The 16,961-nt window shown below is 47.0% G+C and overlaps 1 protein-coding gene across 1 annotated transcript in view; it reads right to left on the bottom strand.

Annotated features, from left to right (window-relative positions):
• FBXO41 (F-box protein 41) overlaps positions 1-16,961 on the bottom strand; it is a 118,816-nt gene that overhangs the window by 76,312 nt on the left and 25,543 nt on the right. Inside the window, exons 2-3 of the mRNA XM_040335587.1 lie at positions 6,342-6,567; positions 2,799-2,881 (exon numbers count right to left, since the gene is read on the bottom strand). Of these exons, the coding sequence (XP_040191521.1) occupies positions 2,799-2,881; positions 6,342-6,567 (309 nt within the window). The remainder of the gene's footprint in view (positions 1-2,798; positions 2,882-6,341; positions 6,568-16,961) is intronic.

Genomic DNA, 16,961 nt, shown 5'->3' with positions numbered 1-16,961 from the left:
ATTGGGAAAAAAATAAAATTCAAATATCCAAAAACGAGGGGTGGAGAGGTGGTCTTCCATTAAGACCACCTCTCAAAAGTAGGTGGAACTCCGCTTTAAGGAGCAGGCCGGGAAGCCGGCTGCTACGTCCTCAACGACGGATAAGTCATCAGCTGTCGGGCTTCCCCCCGGCAGCTAAATGAGGAAAAAAAACATTGGCCCGGATTCAGAGAGCAATTGCGCCTGCGTAACCATAGTTACGCAGCGCAATTGCTTACTTGCCCGGGCGTAACGAGTGTTCTATATTCAGAAAGCTTGTTACGCCGACTGCAGCCTAAGATATGCGCGGCATAAGGCTCTTATGCCCGCATATCTTAGGCTGCATTCTTGCGATGGCCGCTAGGGGGTGTTCCCGTAGTGGTCAGCGTATAGTATGCAAATTGCATACTAACGCCGATTCACAACGTTACGCGAGCCCTGCGCACGCAGTTTACGTTGTTTGCGTACGGCGTTTTTTTTGCGTAAGGCTGCCCCTTCTATAGCAGGGGCAGCCAATGCTAAAGTATACCCGTTGTTCCCGCGTTGCGAAATTTGAAATTTACGTTGTTTGCGTAAGTAAATCGTGAATGTTCACTTTGAAGCAATGCACGTCGGGAACGTTTCCCGACGGAGCATGCGCACTACGCTCGGCGCGGGAACGCGCCTAATTTAAATGATTCCCGCCCCCTACGGGATAATTTAAATTGCGCGCGCTTACGCCGGGCATTTTGCCGGAGCGCCCTCGCAATTTACGGAGCTACTGCTCCGTGAATCGAGGGTAGCGCAGAAAATTTGCGGGGGCGCAGGGCAAAAATGGTGCCCTGCGCCTACGTAAAAAATGTGCATATCTTACTGAATCTACCCCAATGCCGGCAATAGAAAAAAATTGAAAATAATGCTGCGGACTGGTCCCCCCCAATCCATACTAGGTCTTGTATGGATTTTAAGAAGAAACCAACTCCAAACAAAAAAAACAGCGTGGGGTCCCTCCCAAAATCCATACCAGACCCTTATCCGAGCATGCAGCCTGGCAGACCAGGAAAGGGGTCTTTCCACCCCAAAGCACCTTGTCCCCATGTTGATGGTGACAAGGGCCTCTTCCCCAAAGACCCTGGGTCGTGGTTGTGGGGATCTGCGGGCGGGGGGCTTACCAGAATCTGGAAGCCCGCTTTAACAAGGGGATCCCCAATTCCTGCCCCCCCCCCATTCGTGAATGAGTATGGGGTACACTGTACCCCTACTCATTAAGCAAAAAAAAAGTATGAAAAAAAAAACACACACAATTTTTGACAATTCCTTTATTAAAAAAAAAAACAAAAAAAACAATATCCCCCAATATAGATCCATCGTCAACCACAATGCCTGCTGCACTGCCAGACCCAACAAAAAAAAAAGCTCCGCCCACGAGGAAGGCTCCGCCGTCTGACAGTTCTTAAATAGGTAAGGCAGGGGGACCACCTGGCAACATCGGGCTAGATTCAGGTAGGGGGACGTAAGTTTGTGCAGGCGTAGCGTATGTTATTTACGCTACGCCGCCACAATTTAGAGAGGCAAGTGCAGTATTCACAAAGCACTTGATCCGTAAGTTGCGGCGGCGTAGCGTAAATCTGCCAGCGTAAGCGCGCCAAATTCAAATTGTCAAGAGGTGCGAGTGTTTTATGTAAATAAAACATGACCCCACGTAAATGATGTTTCTCACGAACGGCGCATGCGCCGTCCGTGAAGGTATCCCAGTGCGCATGCTCCTAATCACGTTGCAAATAGTCAATGCTTTCGACGTGAACGTAATTTACGCAAAGCCCTATTCGCAAACGACGTAAAATTTTCAAAATTCTTACGCGGGAACGACGTCCATACTTAACATTGCGTACGCCTCATAGAAGCAGGAGTAACGTTACGACGTAAAAAAATTCGCCGGGCGCACGTACGTTTCTGAATCGGCGTATCCAGCTCATTTGCATATTCTACGCTGAAATCGACAAAAGCGCCACCTAGCGGCCAGCGTAAATATGCACCCTAAGATACGACGGCGTAGGAGACTTACGCCGCTCGTATCTTAGCCTAATTTAAGCGTATCTGGTTTCCAGAATACGCTTAAATTTACGACGGCGTAGATTCTACAGATACACCGACGTAACTCTCTGTGAATCTAGCCCATCACCTTTATATTGCAAAAAAAAAAAACATTGGCGATCACATACCACCAAAAAAAGCTCTATTTGTGAGAAAAAAAAATAATATAAATTCAATTTGGGTACAGCGTTGCATGACCGTGCAATTGCCAGTTAAAGTAACACAGTGCTAAAAAGCCAAAAAATGACCTGGTCATGAAGGGGGTAAAACCTTCTGGAGGTCAAGTGGTTAATTGCCTACATCTGAATAAAGTTTTTAGTTCCGTCGTCCTTGTGAACCTTTAAAAAGTCCACAGTGCCCTTCCCTTTAGAGTCTTTCCTATCGGGATAGGTGACAACACTAGAGCAAAATTCAAAGGCTGTTCCTGAGTGTTGTCACTGATCCAGAGCAGCCATAATGAACTTTATGTCAGGACTGACTGATATGTTTGGGGTGAAAGCATGGCCGATCCTAGGGTCACAGGCGCCTGGGTGCAATGCACCCTGTGCACCCTGCCTAGGATCGGCCCTGGGTGAAAGAGAGCGTTCTAAACAGCAAGGTTTATTGCACGGAGCACATATCATGTAACATTCACATTTATAACCGTGGATACACTTTAGAAACATCTGACGAGGCTGCTGTTAATAAATAATAAATAACAGACTCACCCGACACAGGAGGAAGATCGCTGATTGGACGCAGGATATGAACCATGGGTGGAGGAACCGGGCCCCTGGTGCCTGTCTATCCTCTAGGAGAAGAGAATAAACACTCAGATCAATAATATAGATTGATATTCCGCACTGGAAGAATAAAAGAAAAATATATGATTAATGAGAAACAAAAACAGTCTGATCTGTGAGATTTTGTTGTGATGTGTATCTATCCTTTTCCCCGTTAAACCTCTGCAGATCGAATTGAAGTATCCACTGTGGCCAAGGTGGGAATGCTTGCTCCATAAGTGCATGATTTTCTTACTGCTAGTCACCTTAGCAATTCAGGTACACCCATGCCAACAATATGGACATTAAACTATTTATATATTAACACTTAGTAAAAGAGCTAAAAAAAAAACAAAGAAGAAAAACCCTCACTCACCTCTCTACCTGCTTGTACTGTGAAGTAATTCATTCTCAAACATCCTTAAGGACGGTTGATCCTAAGGTTGGATCCATGAGCAATTAGGAGAAGTAATTCATGGCTTTGTGTTCAAGCAACGTGTCGCTATGGTTCAGCTGGGCCCCCCTCCAGCTGCAGTACTCCCATGTACTCTCTATGCCTGCTTCCAACTGCCATATTCACCTGTACTCTCTATGTGTGCATCCAACTGCCATACTCACCTGTACTCTCTATGCCTGTTTCCAACTGCCATACTCACCTGTACTCTCTATGCCTGCTTCCAACTGCCATATTCACCTGTACTCTCTATGCCTGCTTCCAACTACCATACTCACCTGTGCTCTCTATGCGTGCATCCAACTGCCATACTCACCTGTACTCTCTATGCCTGCTTCCAACTGCCATACTCACCTGTACTTTCTATGCCTACTTCCAACTGCCATATTCACCTGTACTCTGTATGCCTGCTTCCAACTGCCATATTCACCTGTGCTCTCTATGCATGCTCCAACCGCCGTACTCACCTGTACTCTCTATGCCTGTTTCCAACTGCCATATTCACCTGTACTCTCTATGCCTGCTTCCAACTGCCATATTCACATGTACTCTCTATGCCTGCTTCCAACTACCATATTCACCTGTGCTCTCTATGCGTGCATCCAACTGCCATACTCACCTGTACTCTCTATGCCTGCTTCCAACTGCCATACTCACCTGTACTCTCTATGCCTGCTTCCAACTGCCATATTCACCTGTGCTCTCTATGCGTGCTTCCAACTGCCATATTCACCTGTACTCTCTATGCGTGCTTCCAACTGCCATATTCACCTGTACTCTCTATGCCTGCTTCCAACTACCATATTCACCTGTGCTCTCTATGCGTGCATCCAACTGCCATACTCACCTGTACTCTCTATGCCTGTTTCCAACTGCCATACTCACCTGTACTCTCTATGCCTGCTTCCAACTGCCATATTCACCTGTGCTCTCTATGTGTGCTTCCAACCGTCGTACTCACCTGTACTCTCTATGCGTACTTCCAACTGTCGTACTCACCTGTACTCTCTATGTGTGCTTCCAACTGCCATATTCACCTGTGCTCTCTATGTGTGCTTCCAACCGTCGTACTCACCTGTACTCTCTATGCGTACTTCCAACTGTCGTACTCACCTGTACTCTCTATGCGTGCTTCCAACCGCCGTACTCACTTGTACTCTCTAGGCATGCTTCCAACTGCCATACTCAACCTGTACTCTCTATGCCTGTTTCCAACTGCCATATTCACCTGTGCTCTCTATGCCTGCTTCCAACTACCATATTCACCTGTGCTCTCTATGAGTGCATCCAACTACCATATTCACCTGTGCTCTCTATGCGTGCTTCCAACCGCCGTACTCACCTGTACTCTCTAGGCGTGCTTCCAACTGCCATACTCAACCTGTACTCTCTATGCCTGTTTCCAACTGCCATATTCACCTGTACTCTCTATGCCTGCTTCCAACTACCATATTCACCTGTGCTCTCTATGCGTGCATCCAACTGCCATACTCACCTGTACTCTCTATGCCTGCTTCCAACTGCCATACTCACCTGTACTTTCTATGCCTGCTTCCAACTGCCATATTCACCTGTGCTCTCTATGCGTGCTTCCAACCGCCGTACTCACCTGTGCTCTCTATGCGTGCTTCCAACCGCCGTACTCACCTGTACTCTCTATGCCTGTTTCCAACTGCCATATTCACCTGTACTCTCTATGCCTGCTTCCAACTGCCATATTCACCTGTACTCTCTATGCCTGCTTCCAACTACCATATTCACCTGTGCTCTCTATGCGTGCATCCAACTGCCATACTCACCTGTACTCTCTATGCCTGCTTCCAACTGCCATACTCACCTGTACTCTCTATGCCTGCTTCGAACTGCCATATTCACCTGTACTCTCTATGCCCGCTTCCAACTGCCATATTCACCTGTGCTCTCTATGCCTGCTTCCAACTGCCATATTCACCTGTACTCGCTATGCCTGCTTCCAACTGCCATATTCACATGTACTCTCTATGCGTGCTTCCAACTGCCATATTCACCTGTACTCTCTATTCCTGCTTCCAACTGCCATATTCACCTGTGCTCTCTATGCGTGCTTCCAACCGCCGTACTCACCTGTACTCTCTAGGCGTGCTTCCAACTGTCATGCTCACCTGTACTATCTATGTGTGCTTCCAACTGCCATACTCACCTGTACTGTTTATGCCTGCTTCCAACTGCCGTATTCACCTGTACTCTCTATGCGTGCTTCCAACCGCAGTACTCACCTGTACTCTCTATGTGTGCTTCCAACTGCCATATTCACCTGTACTCTAAGTGTGCTTCCAACTGCCGTATTCACCTGTACTCTCTATGCTTGCTTCCAACTGCAGTACTCACCTGTACTGTCTATGCCTGTATCCAACTGCTGTACTCACCTGTACTGTCTATGCCTGTATCCAACTGCTGTACTCACCTGTACTCTCTATGCGTGCTTCCAACCGCCGTACTCACCTGTGCTCTCTATGCGTGCTTCCAACCGCCGTACTCACCTGTACTCTCTATGCCTGCTTCCAACTGTTGTACTCACCTGTATTCTCTATGCCTGATTCCAAATGCAGTACTCCCCTGTACTGTTCATGCCTGTTTCCAACTGCTCCCTACTCCGCACTCATTCTCATTAGGTATGCCTATATATATTATAACAGTTTATTTAGCTCATGGGGTTCTCAACCTGTGGCCCTCCAGCTGTTAAAGAACTACAAGTCCCATGAGGCATTGCATGGCTGACAGTTACAAGTATGACTCCCAAATGCAGCGGCATGATGGGACTTGTAGTTCTGCAACAGCTAGAGGGCCACAGGTTGAGCACCCATGATTTAGCTCATCGCCTGGAGCTCAACTTGAAAGTTTGCACATTTTTTTCTGCCAATCACCGCTTTACACATTTGTGCACTTGCAGAACTTTTTGCGGTGAAACAGGTTAGAATAGTAAAAACAGCAGCAACTTTCAGCAACAATACAGAGCGTGATGTAGACTGTTAGTGAGCCCGTCCACATGGCCATACCTGCCTGGGTCCCTGTACGCGGGGCTCCTGTGCTTTGTATCCAGGGATGCTACACCTCCCCAAGCTGCCGTTCGGAGTCGACCCGCAACTACTGATAATCTGCAGCTGCTTCTCAGCTCGGTCCGCTCGGTCCAGGAGCTCTTCGATGAACTGTTGCAGGCGCACCTTGGCGTTGGCTTCTCGGCTCGCCGTCTCTTTCAGGAACAGGTCGATCTCAACCACCTCCCTGCATGACAGGGCCAGAAAAGAGAGGAGCTGTAAGGATGGTAGTATTTAGGGCATTGGTTGGCAACTTTCTCCTCACCTCAAGTGTGGCCCCCTGTCATCACCAAAGGCCCACACATAATATAATGCTACCAAAAGCTCTCAGAAAATGCATAAATGCAACAAAAGCTAACCACTAGAACTCAATACCTAGGTAAGGAAAACACAAACTATTGTCTACAGGAGCCTTGAGGGTCACACAACAACATATGCCAAAGGGCCACAGGTTAGGCTCTAGGGATCTAAGGTCAGGGGCATATTCTTAAAGATCTGAGGTGGCGGAACGTATGTCCTTTACGTTACGCCGCCGCAAGTTTAAGTGGCAAGTGCCTGATTCCCAAACTACTTACCTGTAAACTTGCGGCGGCGGCGCGTAAAGTCCACCCGCGCAAGCCCTCCTAATTCAAATGATCCTGGTAGGGGGCGTGGATCATTTAAATTAGGCGCGCTCCCGCGCCGATCGTAATGCGCATGCTCCGTCGGGTAAATTACCCGACGTGCATTGCGCTAAATGACGTCTCACGGACGTCATTTGTTTTGACTGTAACGTAAATGGCGTCCAGCGCCATTCACGGACGACTTACGCAAACGACGTTAAATTTTCAAATTTCGACGCGGGATCGACGGCCATACTTAACATTGAGTACGCCACCTAGGGGGCATGTTTATCTTTACGCCGCGTATCGCTTACGGAAACGACGTTAAAACACTACGGCGGGCAAGCGTACGTTAGATCATCGGCGTGACTAGTCATTTGCATATTCTACGCTGACCGCCACCTAGCGGTCAGCGTAAATATTGCAGCCTAAGATACAACGGCGCAGGCCGTTGTATCTTAGGCATGTTTAAGTGTATCTCAGTTTGAGAATACACTTAAACATAGGATCGGACTTACGTAGGCGTATCTGCTGATACGCCGGCGTAAATTATTTGAGAATATGGCCCTCAGTCCTTAGCAGGGGTCAAGTCCTGGGGAAAAAAAGTGTGGGAACTCCCACCCAAGATCCACTCCCCCACAAAAAAAAAAAAAAATGATATGCTCATATGCATAATTACTAAACCGCATGTTTTTTTTTTTTTTGATCCACTGTACCTTAGTACAGGGCTCGACAAATCCCGGTTGCCAGGGCGACTAGAAATAGTGTCCTGGCGACTTTTTTTTGTGAGCTGGCGCCATCTGGTGGTGAGCCGTTGGTATTACAAGTTATTACCACCAGATATGTGAGCTGACGCCATCTGGTGGTGGCCGTTGGTATTACAAGTTAAGCATTACAAGTTAAACAGCAATTCTAATGTCATTTTTCACTATTTTTCACTATTTTCACTGCCATCTTCTTCCCTCTAATTAGAACCCCAAAACATTATATATATTTTTTATCCTAACACCCTAGAGAATAAAATGGTGATCATTGCAATACTTTCTGTCACGCCTTTTTTGCGCAGCGGTCTTACAAGCGCACTTTTTTGGGAAAAAATTACACTTTTTTTTATTAAAAAATAAGACAACAGTAAAGTTATCCCCATTTTTTTTTAATATTATGAAAGATAATGTTACGCCGAGTAAATTCATACCCAACATGTCACGCTTCAAAATTGCGTCCGCTCGTGGAATGCCGACAAACTTTTACCCTTTAAAATCTTCATAGGCGACGTTTAAAAAAATCTACAGGTTGCATGTTTTGAGTTACAGAGGAGGACTAGGGCTAAAATTATTGATCTCGCTCTAACGATCGCGGCGATACCTCACATGTGTGGTTTGAACACCGTTTACATATGCGGGCGCTGCTCACATATGTGTTCGCTTCTGCGCGCAAGCTCGTGGAGACGGGGTGCGTTTTCTGGCTCCTAACTTTTTTAGCTGGCTCCTAGATGCCAAGCAAATTTGTCAAACCCTGCCTTAGTAATCCTTTATGTTACTGGCCGCTTCCTGTATATGGATTCATCGGGTAGTGTGCGGGTATTCCGTCACTTCCTCAATGCCGCAATGTCTCCTGGGAACAATGACAAAAGCTCCCAGGGGACATTGCGGCATCGAGGAAGTGACGGAATACCCGCACACTACACAATGAATCCATATATAGGAAGCGGCCAGTAACATAAAGGATTACTAAGGTTCGCCTGCCCCTGACAGTGCTCTAACGTATTCTGTAGTGCTGTACAGAGAACGCTTTGTCTCCAGGATTCACATTACAGGGTTAATGCTCCTTAGTAAAAAATGGAAGCACCAGTTGTGTATTTTTAAACCTGTGAAGCACGCGCTCACAACACACCCTGCAGGAACACTCTGCCACCTAGGTTTCTTAGTGATATTTTATTCAGACGTAATGAGTCGAGATCCCTCAGTCACCTTCCCTATCTCTTTAAAGGAAAACTGTAGCTGAGCAGTAATAACTTCTAATAAGCATGTATGGACAGCCAAGTTCAATCTGCCTTCTACCATGTACTACTCTTATCTCCAGCTCCGACATGCGGTGGGCATGCAGGGGGACGCTGCCGGCTGGACCTTGTCAAGCACCCCCATTTTTCACTTGCTACAGACTAGCACTGGAACTAAGGGGATCATATCACTTTGTTACCAAATGCTACTGACGCACCACTTAAAAGCCCACCCCACTAAGGCACCATCCCTGTGGGAGAGGGATGTAGGTCCACTAACGGGAGACCAATGGGATGAGGTCCTACAGTCAATTACTACTTGCTCTTTGAACATGGCTCAAAAGGTTTCCCAACTGTACATTGTACTTAGGGTGCATTGGGCCCCAATTAGACTGTATAGGATGGGCAGGCGGCATCACTCCCTGTGTAGCAGATGCGAGCGACATCAGGGTGACCTCATCCATCTGCTGTGGAGGTGCCCAAAACTCCACAGATACTGGAACGAGGTGCTGGAAACGCTTAATCAAGTGTTCCGGACGACTGTCCCCTTGGACCCGATTCATTGCATATTGAGAGTGCTGGAGGACATTGTCCCGGAGGAGATGACTAGAATAGCAATCTCTAGGGCATTGTTCCAGGCGCGTAAGCTTATCTTGATGGGCTGGAAGTCGGTCTCCCCACCCTCGGTAGCCTCCTGGATAACACATATGGGTAATTCCTTGATTATGGAAAAATACATATACCAACATAGGGGATGTCCTGGCAGATTCGAAAGAATCTGGGCACCATGGCTGGATACCCCTGGACTGAGCCCCAGGGAACTGGTGATGTCAAGATTGTTTCAATGCCCTACCGGAGGGCAGTAATGGGATGCGGTTGTATATCTCTGATATGCCAATATGTTTATATCGGGTGGATGTACCCTTGTCAGGTTTGTAGATAGGCTACTTATGTTGGACGCTGTGAAGAATGTTCATTGCGCATGGTATCGTATTCAATTACACTGTCTGTGCATTGGAAATAGTTTGAACTTGTTTATTAAACACCTTTTTGTTAAAAAAAAAAAAAGCATGTATGGTAATGAATTTATTGTGCTACACGCCCCGGGCTGCTTTCAATCCATTCTTACCTTTCTCACACTATTCCCATGGTCTCCCCCTGTTGTGTGGATCTCTGGGCAGCCACCCATTGTACCCTTGTTATATTCCACTACTACAGGTAAGATGGCTGTGCTCCGTATCTGCCAGTTAGATTTCCCAAGTGGCTTCTGCAACGAAATGGGGCCCTAGAAACTCCAGCTTAAAGGGGACCAGAAACCCTAGCTCCAGGTGGCAACAGAGACCCGTATTCTACTGTAGGTGTCTCCAGAAATCCCAGCTCCAGGTGGCAACAGAGACCCGTATTCTACTGTAGGTGTCTCCAGAAATCCCAGCTCCAGGTGGCAACAGAGACCCGTATTCTACTGTAGGTGTCTCCAGAAACCCCAGCTCCAGGTGACAACAGAGACCCATATTCTACTGTAGGTGTCTCCAGAAACCCCAGCTCCAGGTGGCAACAGAGACCCGTATTCTACTGTAGGTGTCTCCAGAAATCCCAGCTCCAGGTGGCAACAGAGACCCGTATTCTACTGTAGGTGTCTCCAGAAAGCCTAGCTCCAGGTGGCAACAGAGACCCGTATTCTACTGTAGTGCGCCCCCTGCCCCAAAGCACCCACCCCCCCATGTTGAGGGCATGCGGCCTGGTGCGGCTCAGGAGGGGGGGGGCGCTCGCTCGTCCCCACCCCCATTCCTGACCGGCCAAGCGGCATGCTCGGATAAGGGTCTGGTATGGATTTTGGGGGAACCCCCACGCCGTTTTTTTTCGGCGTAGGTGTTCCTCTTAAAATCCATACCAGACCGAAGGGTCTGGTATCATCCTGGGGAGGAACCTCACGCAAATTTTTTTTAATTTGCGCGGGTTTCCCCGCACCAGTCACCAGTCGCCCCGCAAGTCGGATCATCTTGATCCGACTTCTGGTGCGACCTCTATTCAAATCAATGGGCTCCCATGGGGAACCATTGATTTTGAATATAAACAGAAAAACGCGGCAGAAAACTAGCGCGGAAAAACGTGCATTGAATTCAATGCAAAACGCGGGAAAAATCGCGGGAAAAACGCTGCTTTTTTTCCTGGTGTCTGTACTAGCTTTACAGCCCGTTTTTTAAAACGTCCATGGAAATGAAGCCTAAAACTTATAAATACTCAAATAAAATGGACAACATTCCTGGATATATACAGTACTTAAGAAATTAGATTTTTTTTTTTTTTTTACTAATGCAATCTGAAATAAAAAGGTAACAAAATATTTATTTAAACTGCAAATTAGATCAAAACAGGCTGTAGAATGAAGAAGTACCATATTATGCCCACTAGATGGCAGCAGCTGTCACAGAAAGACTATATACCAGTCCAATGCAGAGTATTATGCCGCGTACACACGACCGTTTTTCGGGTTGTAAAAAATTAAGGGCCGGATTCAGATACATTGGTGTATCTATCCGCGGGGCGTAACGTATCTCAGATACGTTACGCCGCCGTAAATTAGGGCGCAAGTTCCGTATTCAGAAAGAACTTGCGCCCTGTGTTACAGCGGCGTAATGTATGTGGTCCAGCTTAAGCCCGCCTAATTCAAATGTGGATGATGTGGGCGTGTTTTATGTAAATTAATTGTGACCCCACGTATTTGATGTTTTTTACGAACGGCGCATGCGCCGTTCGTGAAATAATCCCAGTGCGCATGCTCGAAATTACGCCGCAACTCGTCAATGCTTTAGACGTGAACGTAACTTACGTACAGCCCTATTCGCGAACGACTTACGCAAACGACGTAAAATTTTCAAAATTTCACGAGGGAACGGCGTCCATACTTAACATAGGATACCCCTCATATAGCAGGGGTAACTTTACGCCGGAAAAAGCCTAACGTAAACGATGTAAAAAAATGCGCCGGCCAGACGTACGTTTCTGAATCGGCGTAACTACCTAATTTGCATATTCCTCGCGAAAATATACGTAAGCGCCACCTAGCGGCCAGCGTAAATATGCAGCCTAAGATACGACGGTGTAAGACACTTACGCTGGTCGGATCTTAGGGAAATCTATGCGTAACTGATTCTCTGATTCAGTCGCATAGATATGACCCCGCAACTCAGAGTTACAACGGCGTATTGTGAATCTGGCCCGAAGTTTTTAACGGCCTTGAAAAAACAATGTTTTTTTTCAACCCGATCGTTAAAACGGCCTTGCCTACCCACGATCGTGAAAAAAAATGCTCTAGAAAAGCGCGGTGACGTATAACACGTACAACGGCACTATAAAGGGGAAGTTCCATTCGGATGGCGCCACCCTTGGGGCTGCTTTTGCTGATTTCGTGTTAGTAAAAGACGATTCGCGCTTTTCAGTCTGTTACAGCGTGATGAATGTGCTTACTCCATTGCGAACGGTAGTTTTACCAGAACGAGCGCTCCCGTCTCATAACTTGCTTTTGAGCATGCGCGTTTTTTTTTTCACGTCGTTAACCACTTAAAGCGGGGGTTCGACCCAAAAAATTTTTTTTACATTAGATTCAGGCGAGTTGCTAGAATCACAATCGGGTGTTTTTTTTTAAATCGTTGCCGTACATACCGTTTTATAGATATATGTTCACCACGGCTTCCAGGTATAATCTGCGGGACTGGGCGTTCCTAATTGATTGACATGCTTCCGACCGTCGCATACAGCGCGTCACGAGTTGCCGAAAGGAGCCGGACTGCGAGTCGGCTCTATAAGGCGCCTGCGCACCGACGTTCGGCTTCTTTCGGCAACTCGTGACGCGCTGTATGCGACGGTCGGAAGCCTGTCAATCAAAAGTCCGATGAAGCGTACACACTCGGACTTTTGCTGTCGGAAAATCCGACTGTGTGTACGCGGCATAAGAGTTCCACTGGCCAGTGGTTAGCTTGGGTCTGTGCTTAGTACTTAGGTTATTGGCATTGCTGTTGCCTTGTCCCTTACATTACCTCTGTTAATACTGTGGTAAGTAACTTTTTAACTGCCCCTTTCCTTCTACAGGGTTTTGCACTGTGGTTCCCTGGGCGGAAAGTTGTGTTTCCTGTGTCCACCAGGGGGTGCTTCCCCTGCAGCCAGCAAATCCCATTAGTCAATGCTGGCTGCCGGGAGGGTACTTAAGTCCCTCTTCTGCTGATACACCTTGTGGCAGTTTTTTCTAGCATCTTTATTTTCTTTCTTTGAAACCAATTTAGAGTTCCCTTGGCTTTGTGTTTGAGATGATTGTCATGACCCGGTTCACCTGCTGGTGGCACTGTGGTTCCATGGGCGGAAAGTTGTAGTTCCTGTGCCCATCAGGGGGTGCCTCCCAGCAGCCAGCAAATCCCAGTAGTCAATGCTGGCTGCTGGGAGGGTACTTAAGTCCCTCTTCTGCTGATACACCTTGTGGCAGTTTTTTTTTTCTTTCTTTGAAACCAATTTAGAGTTTCCTTGGCTCTGTGTTTGGGATCATTGTCTTGCTTAAATGCCCTCCCTCGTGGGCATTTCATCATCCCAGTAGATGGCAGCAGATGTTTATCAAGAATGTCTTGGTAAATTTTTCTATTCATCCTTCCTTTAACGATATGAAGTTTGCCAGTACCGTATGCTGAAAAACAGCCTCACACTATATGATGTTCCCGCCTCCAAACTTCACTGTTGGAAAGGGGGTGTTTTTGGGGTGATGGGCCATTTGACCTCCAAACATGGTGTGTATTATGGCATCCAAGGAGTTCCATTTTGGTGTCATGTGACCAGATTATATTCCTTTCATGACTAAGCCTATTTTTGACATTCAGGGCCAGATTCTCAAAGGAGATACGACGGCGTATCTCCAGATACACCGTCGTATCTCTGAGTCTGAGCGGTCGTATCTATGCGCCTGATTCATAGAATCAGTTACGCATGGATTTCTATTAGATCCGACCGGCGTAAGTCTCTTACGCCGTCGGATCTTAACTGCATATTTACGCTGGCCGCTAGGGGCGTGTACGCTGATTTACGCCTAGAAATATGTAAATCAGCTAGATACGCGAATTCACGAATGTACGCCCGGCCGACGCAGTACAGATACAACGTTTACGTTAGGCTTTTCCCGGCGTAAAATTACCCCTGCTATATGGTGGCGTACATGCGGCGTACCAATGTTAAGTATGGACGTCGTTCCCGCGTCAAATTTTGAATATTTTACGTCGTTTGCGTAAGTCGTCCGTGAATGGGGCTGGACGGAATTTATGTTCACGTCGAAACCAATACGTCCTTGCGGCGTACTTTGGAGCAATGCACACTGGGATATGTACAAGGACGGCGCATGCGCCGTTCGTAAAAAACGTCAACCACGTCGGGTCACCCCCCCATTAACATACAACACGCCCCCTCATCCTAATTTGAATTAGGCGCGCTTACGCCGGCCCTATTTACGCTACGCCGCCGTAAGTTAGGAGGCAAGTACTTTGTGAATACAGTACTTGCCTCTCTGACTTAAGGCGACGTAGCGTAAATACGCTATGCTACGCTGCCTTAAAGTTGCGGCAGCGTCTGTGAATCTAGCTACATGTGTGTGTTAGGGTGACCACGTGTCTCGGATTCAGTGCCGATCCTGACCTCCCTGGGGCCCTAAGCAAAATGACATGTCACATTAAAGTTGAGAAGTGGGGGGGGGGGGGCACTGCCGACAGTGACATGTCACATTAAATATTAAAGTTGAGAAGCAGGGGGAGGGGGTGTTCTTCTATCGGAAATTACATCTTACATTAAAGTGAGAAGTGGGGGGTGCTGACTTCTTACCTCTTCTCCCATGCAGCCAGCGAGTTGTGAAGCGGGGTGAGGGACAGAAAATGACTCCTCGCCAGGCGGGGCCTCTAGTAATTTAGGGGGCCCCCTGTAGCTTTGCGGGGCCCTAAGCGGCTTGCATAGTGAGCCTATAGGGTGGATCGGCCATGCCCGGAACAGTCCCCCAGTCTGTCCCGGGCACCTGCATTCCAGGACAATACAGTGTCCCGGAATAAAACTGACACAGCCCCCCCCCCCCCCCGGGCCAATCTGATGCCCCCAAAGAAAGCCGCCACATATATATATACTCTCTTACATTGTTACAGTATCACAGTTTGCAGATTGTAATTGAAGATTCCCATTTGCACAACGCGGGCTGTAGGCTTATACACTATCACTATCCCCATTATCAGGCTCAGGATGGAATTACTGTCGGTCTCAGTAATAAGGAGTAAGATATTCCAATTCTTATTAAATCATATTTTATTCAAGCTGAGTCAGCAGCCTCTGTAGATGAAGCAAGAAAAGAATCTCTACCTCGGAATGGAGCCAGGGGATCTCAGGACAAGATGGCGGCTCCACTATTGTCTGCTCTAATGAAGAATTTCTTTGAACCCCAACCCTATCTCAAACCCTAAGTAACATCCAAGTCGTGACTTGAAGCTCACATGAAGCTGAGGACTTTATCCACACTTGAATGTGACAGTGCTTGACCAATCACCAAGCATCAGCATCCATTCTATGACTAAGATCTATTGCAGAGTGAAACGTGTCAGCTAAAGGAGCCTAGGCAAGCCAGGCTTTGACTCCCATTCAATAAGGTTGTTTATGCAGGGTTATGAAGGGTTAGGGTGGGATGGGTTAGGGTAGGTTAGGGGTTTTGGTTAGGGTTTGGGATAGGGTTAGGGTTCAAAGAAAAACAAAGTAACATCCAAGTCATGACTTGAAGCTCACATGAAGCTGAGGACTTTATTCACACTCGAATGTGACAGTGTTTGACGACTAAGATCTATAGCAGAGATAAATGTGTCAACTGATGGAGCCTAGTCAAGCCATGCTTTGACTCCTATTCAATAAAGTTCATGCAGGGTTATGAAGGGTTAGGGTGGGTTGGGTAAGGGTAGGTTAGGGGTTTTGGTTAGGGTAGGTTAGGGGTTTTGGTTAGGGTAGGTTAGGGGTTTTGGTTAGGGTAGGTTAGGGGTTGGGATAAGGGTAGGTTAGATGTTTATGTTAGGGTTTGGGATAGGGTTAGGGTTCAAAGAAACACTAAGTAACATCCAAGTCGTGACTTGAAGCTCACATGAAGCTGAGGACTTTATCCACACTTGAATGTGACAGTGCTTGACCAATTACCAAGCATCATCACCCATTCTATGACTAAGATCTATTGCAGAGTGAAACGTGTCAGCTAAAGGAGCCTAGGCAAGCCATGATTTGACTCCTATTCAGTAAAGTTATTAATGCAGGGTTATGAAGGGTTAGGGGTTTTGGTTAGGGTAGGTTAGGGGTTAATGATAGGGTTTGAGATAGGGTTAGGGTTCAAAGAAATACTAAGTAACATCCAAGTCGTGACTTGAAGCTCACATGAAGCTGAGGACTTTATTCACATTCGAATGTGACAGTGTTTGACGACTAAGATCTATAGCAGAGATAAATGTGTCAACTGAAGGAGCCTAGGCAAGCCATGCTTTGACTCCTATTCAATAAAGTTGTTTATGCAGGGTTATGAAGGGTTAGGGTATGGGTGGGGATTTTGTTTAGGGTAGGTTAGGGGTTTATGTTAGGGTTGGAGATAGGGTTAGGGTTCAAAGAAACACCAAGTCGTGAATTAAAGCTCACACGAAGCTGAGGACTTTATCCACACTCGAATGTGACAGTGCTTGACCAATCCCCAAGCATCAGCACCTATTCTACGACTAAGATCTATTGCAGAGTGAAACGTGTCAGCTAACCACTTAAGCCCCGGACCAATATGCTGGCTAAAGACCCAAGGGGTTTTTACAGTTCGGGACTGCGTCGCTTTAACAGACAATTGCGCGGTCGTGCGACGTGGCTCCCAAACAAAATTGGCGTCCTTTTTTCCCCACAAATAGAGCTTTATTTTGGTGGTATTTGATCACCTCTGCGGTTTTTATTTTTTGCGCT

The sequence above is a fragment of the Rana temporaria genome, chromosome 1 (assembly GCF_905171775.1).
Source record: "Rana temporaria chromosome 1, aRanTem1.1, whole genome shotgun sequence".
Lineage (NCBI taxonomy): Eukaryota > Metazoa > Chordata > Amphibia > Anura > Ranidae > Rana > Rana temporaria.
Note: the sequence above shows the minus strand (reverse complement) of the source record. Positions and strands in the feature narration are given on the sequence as shown.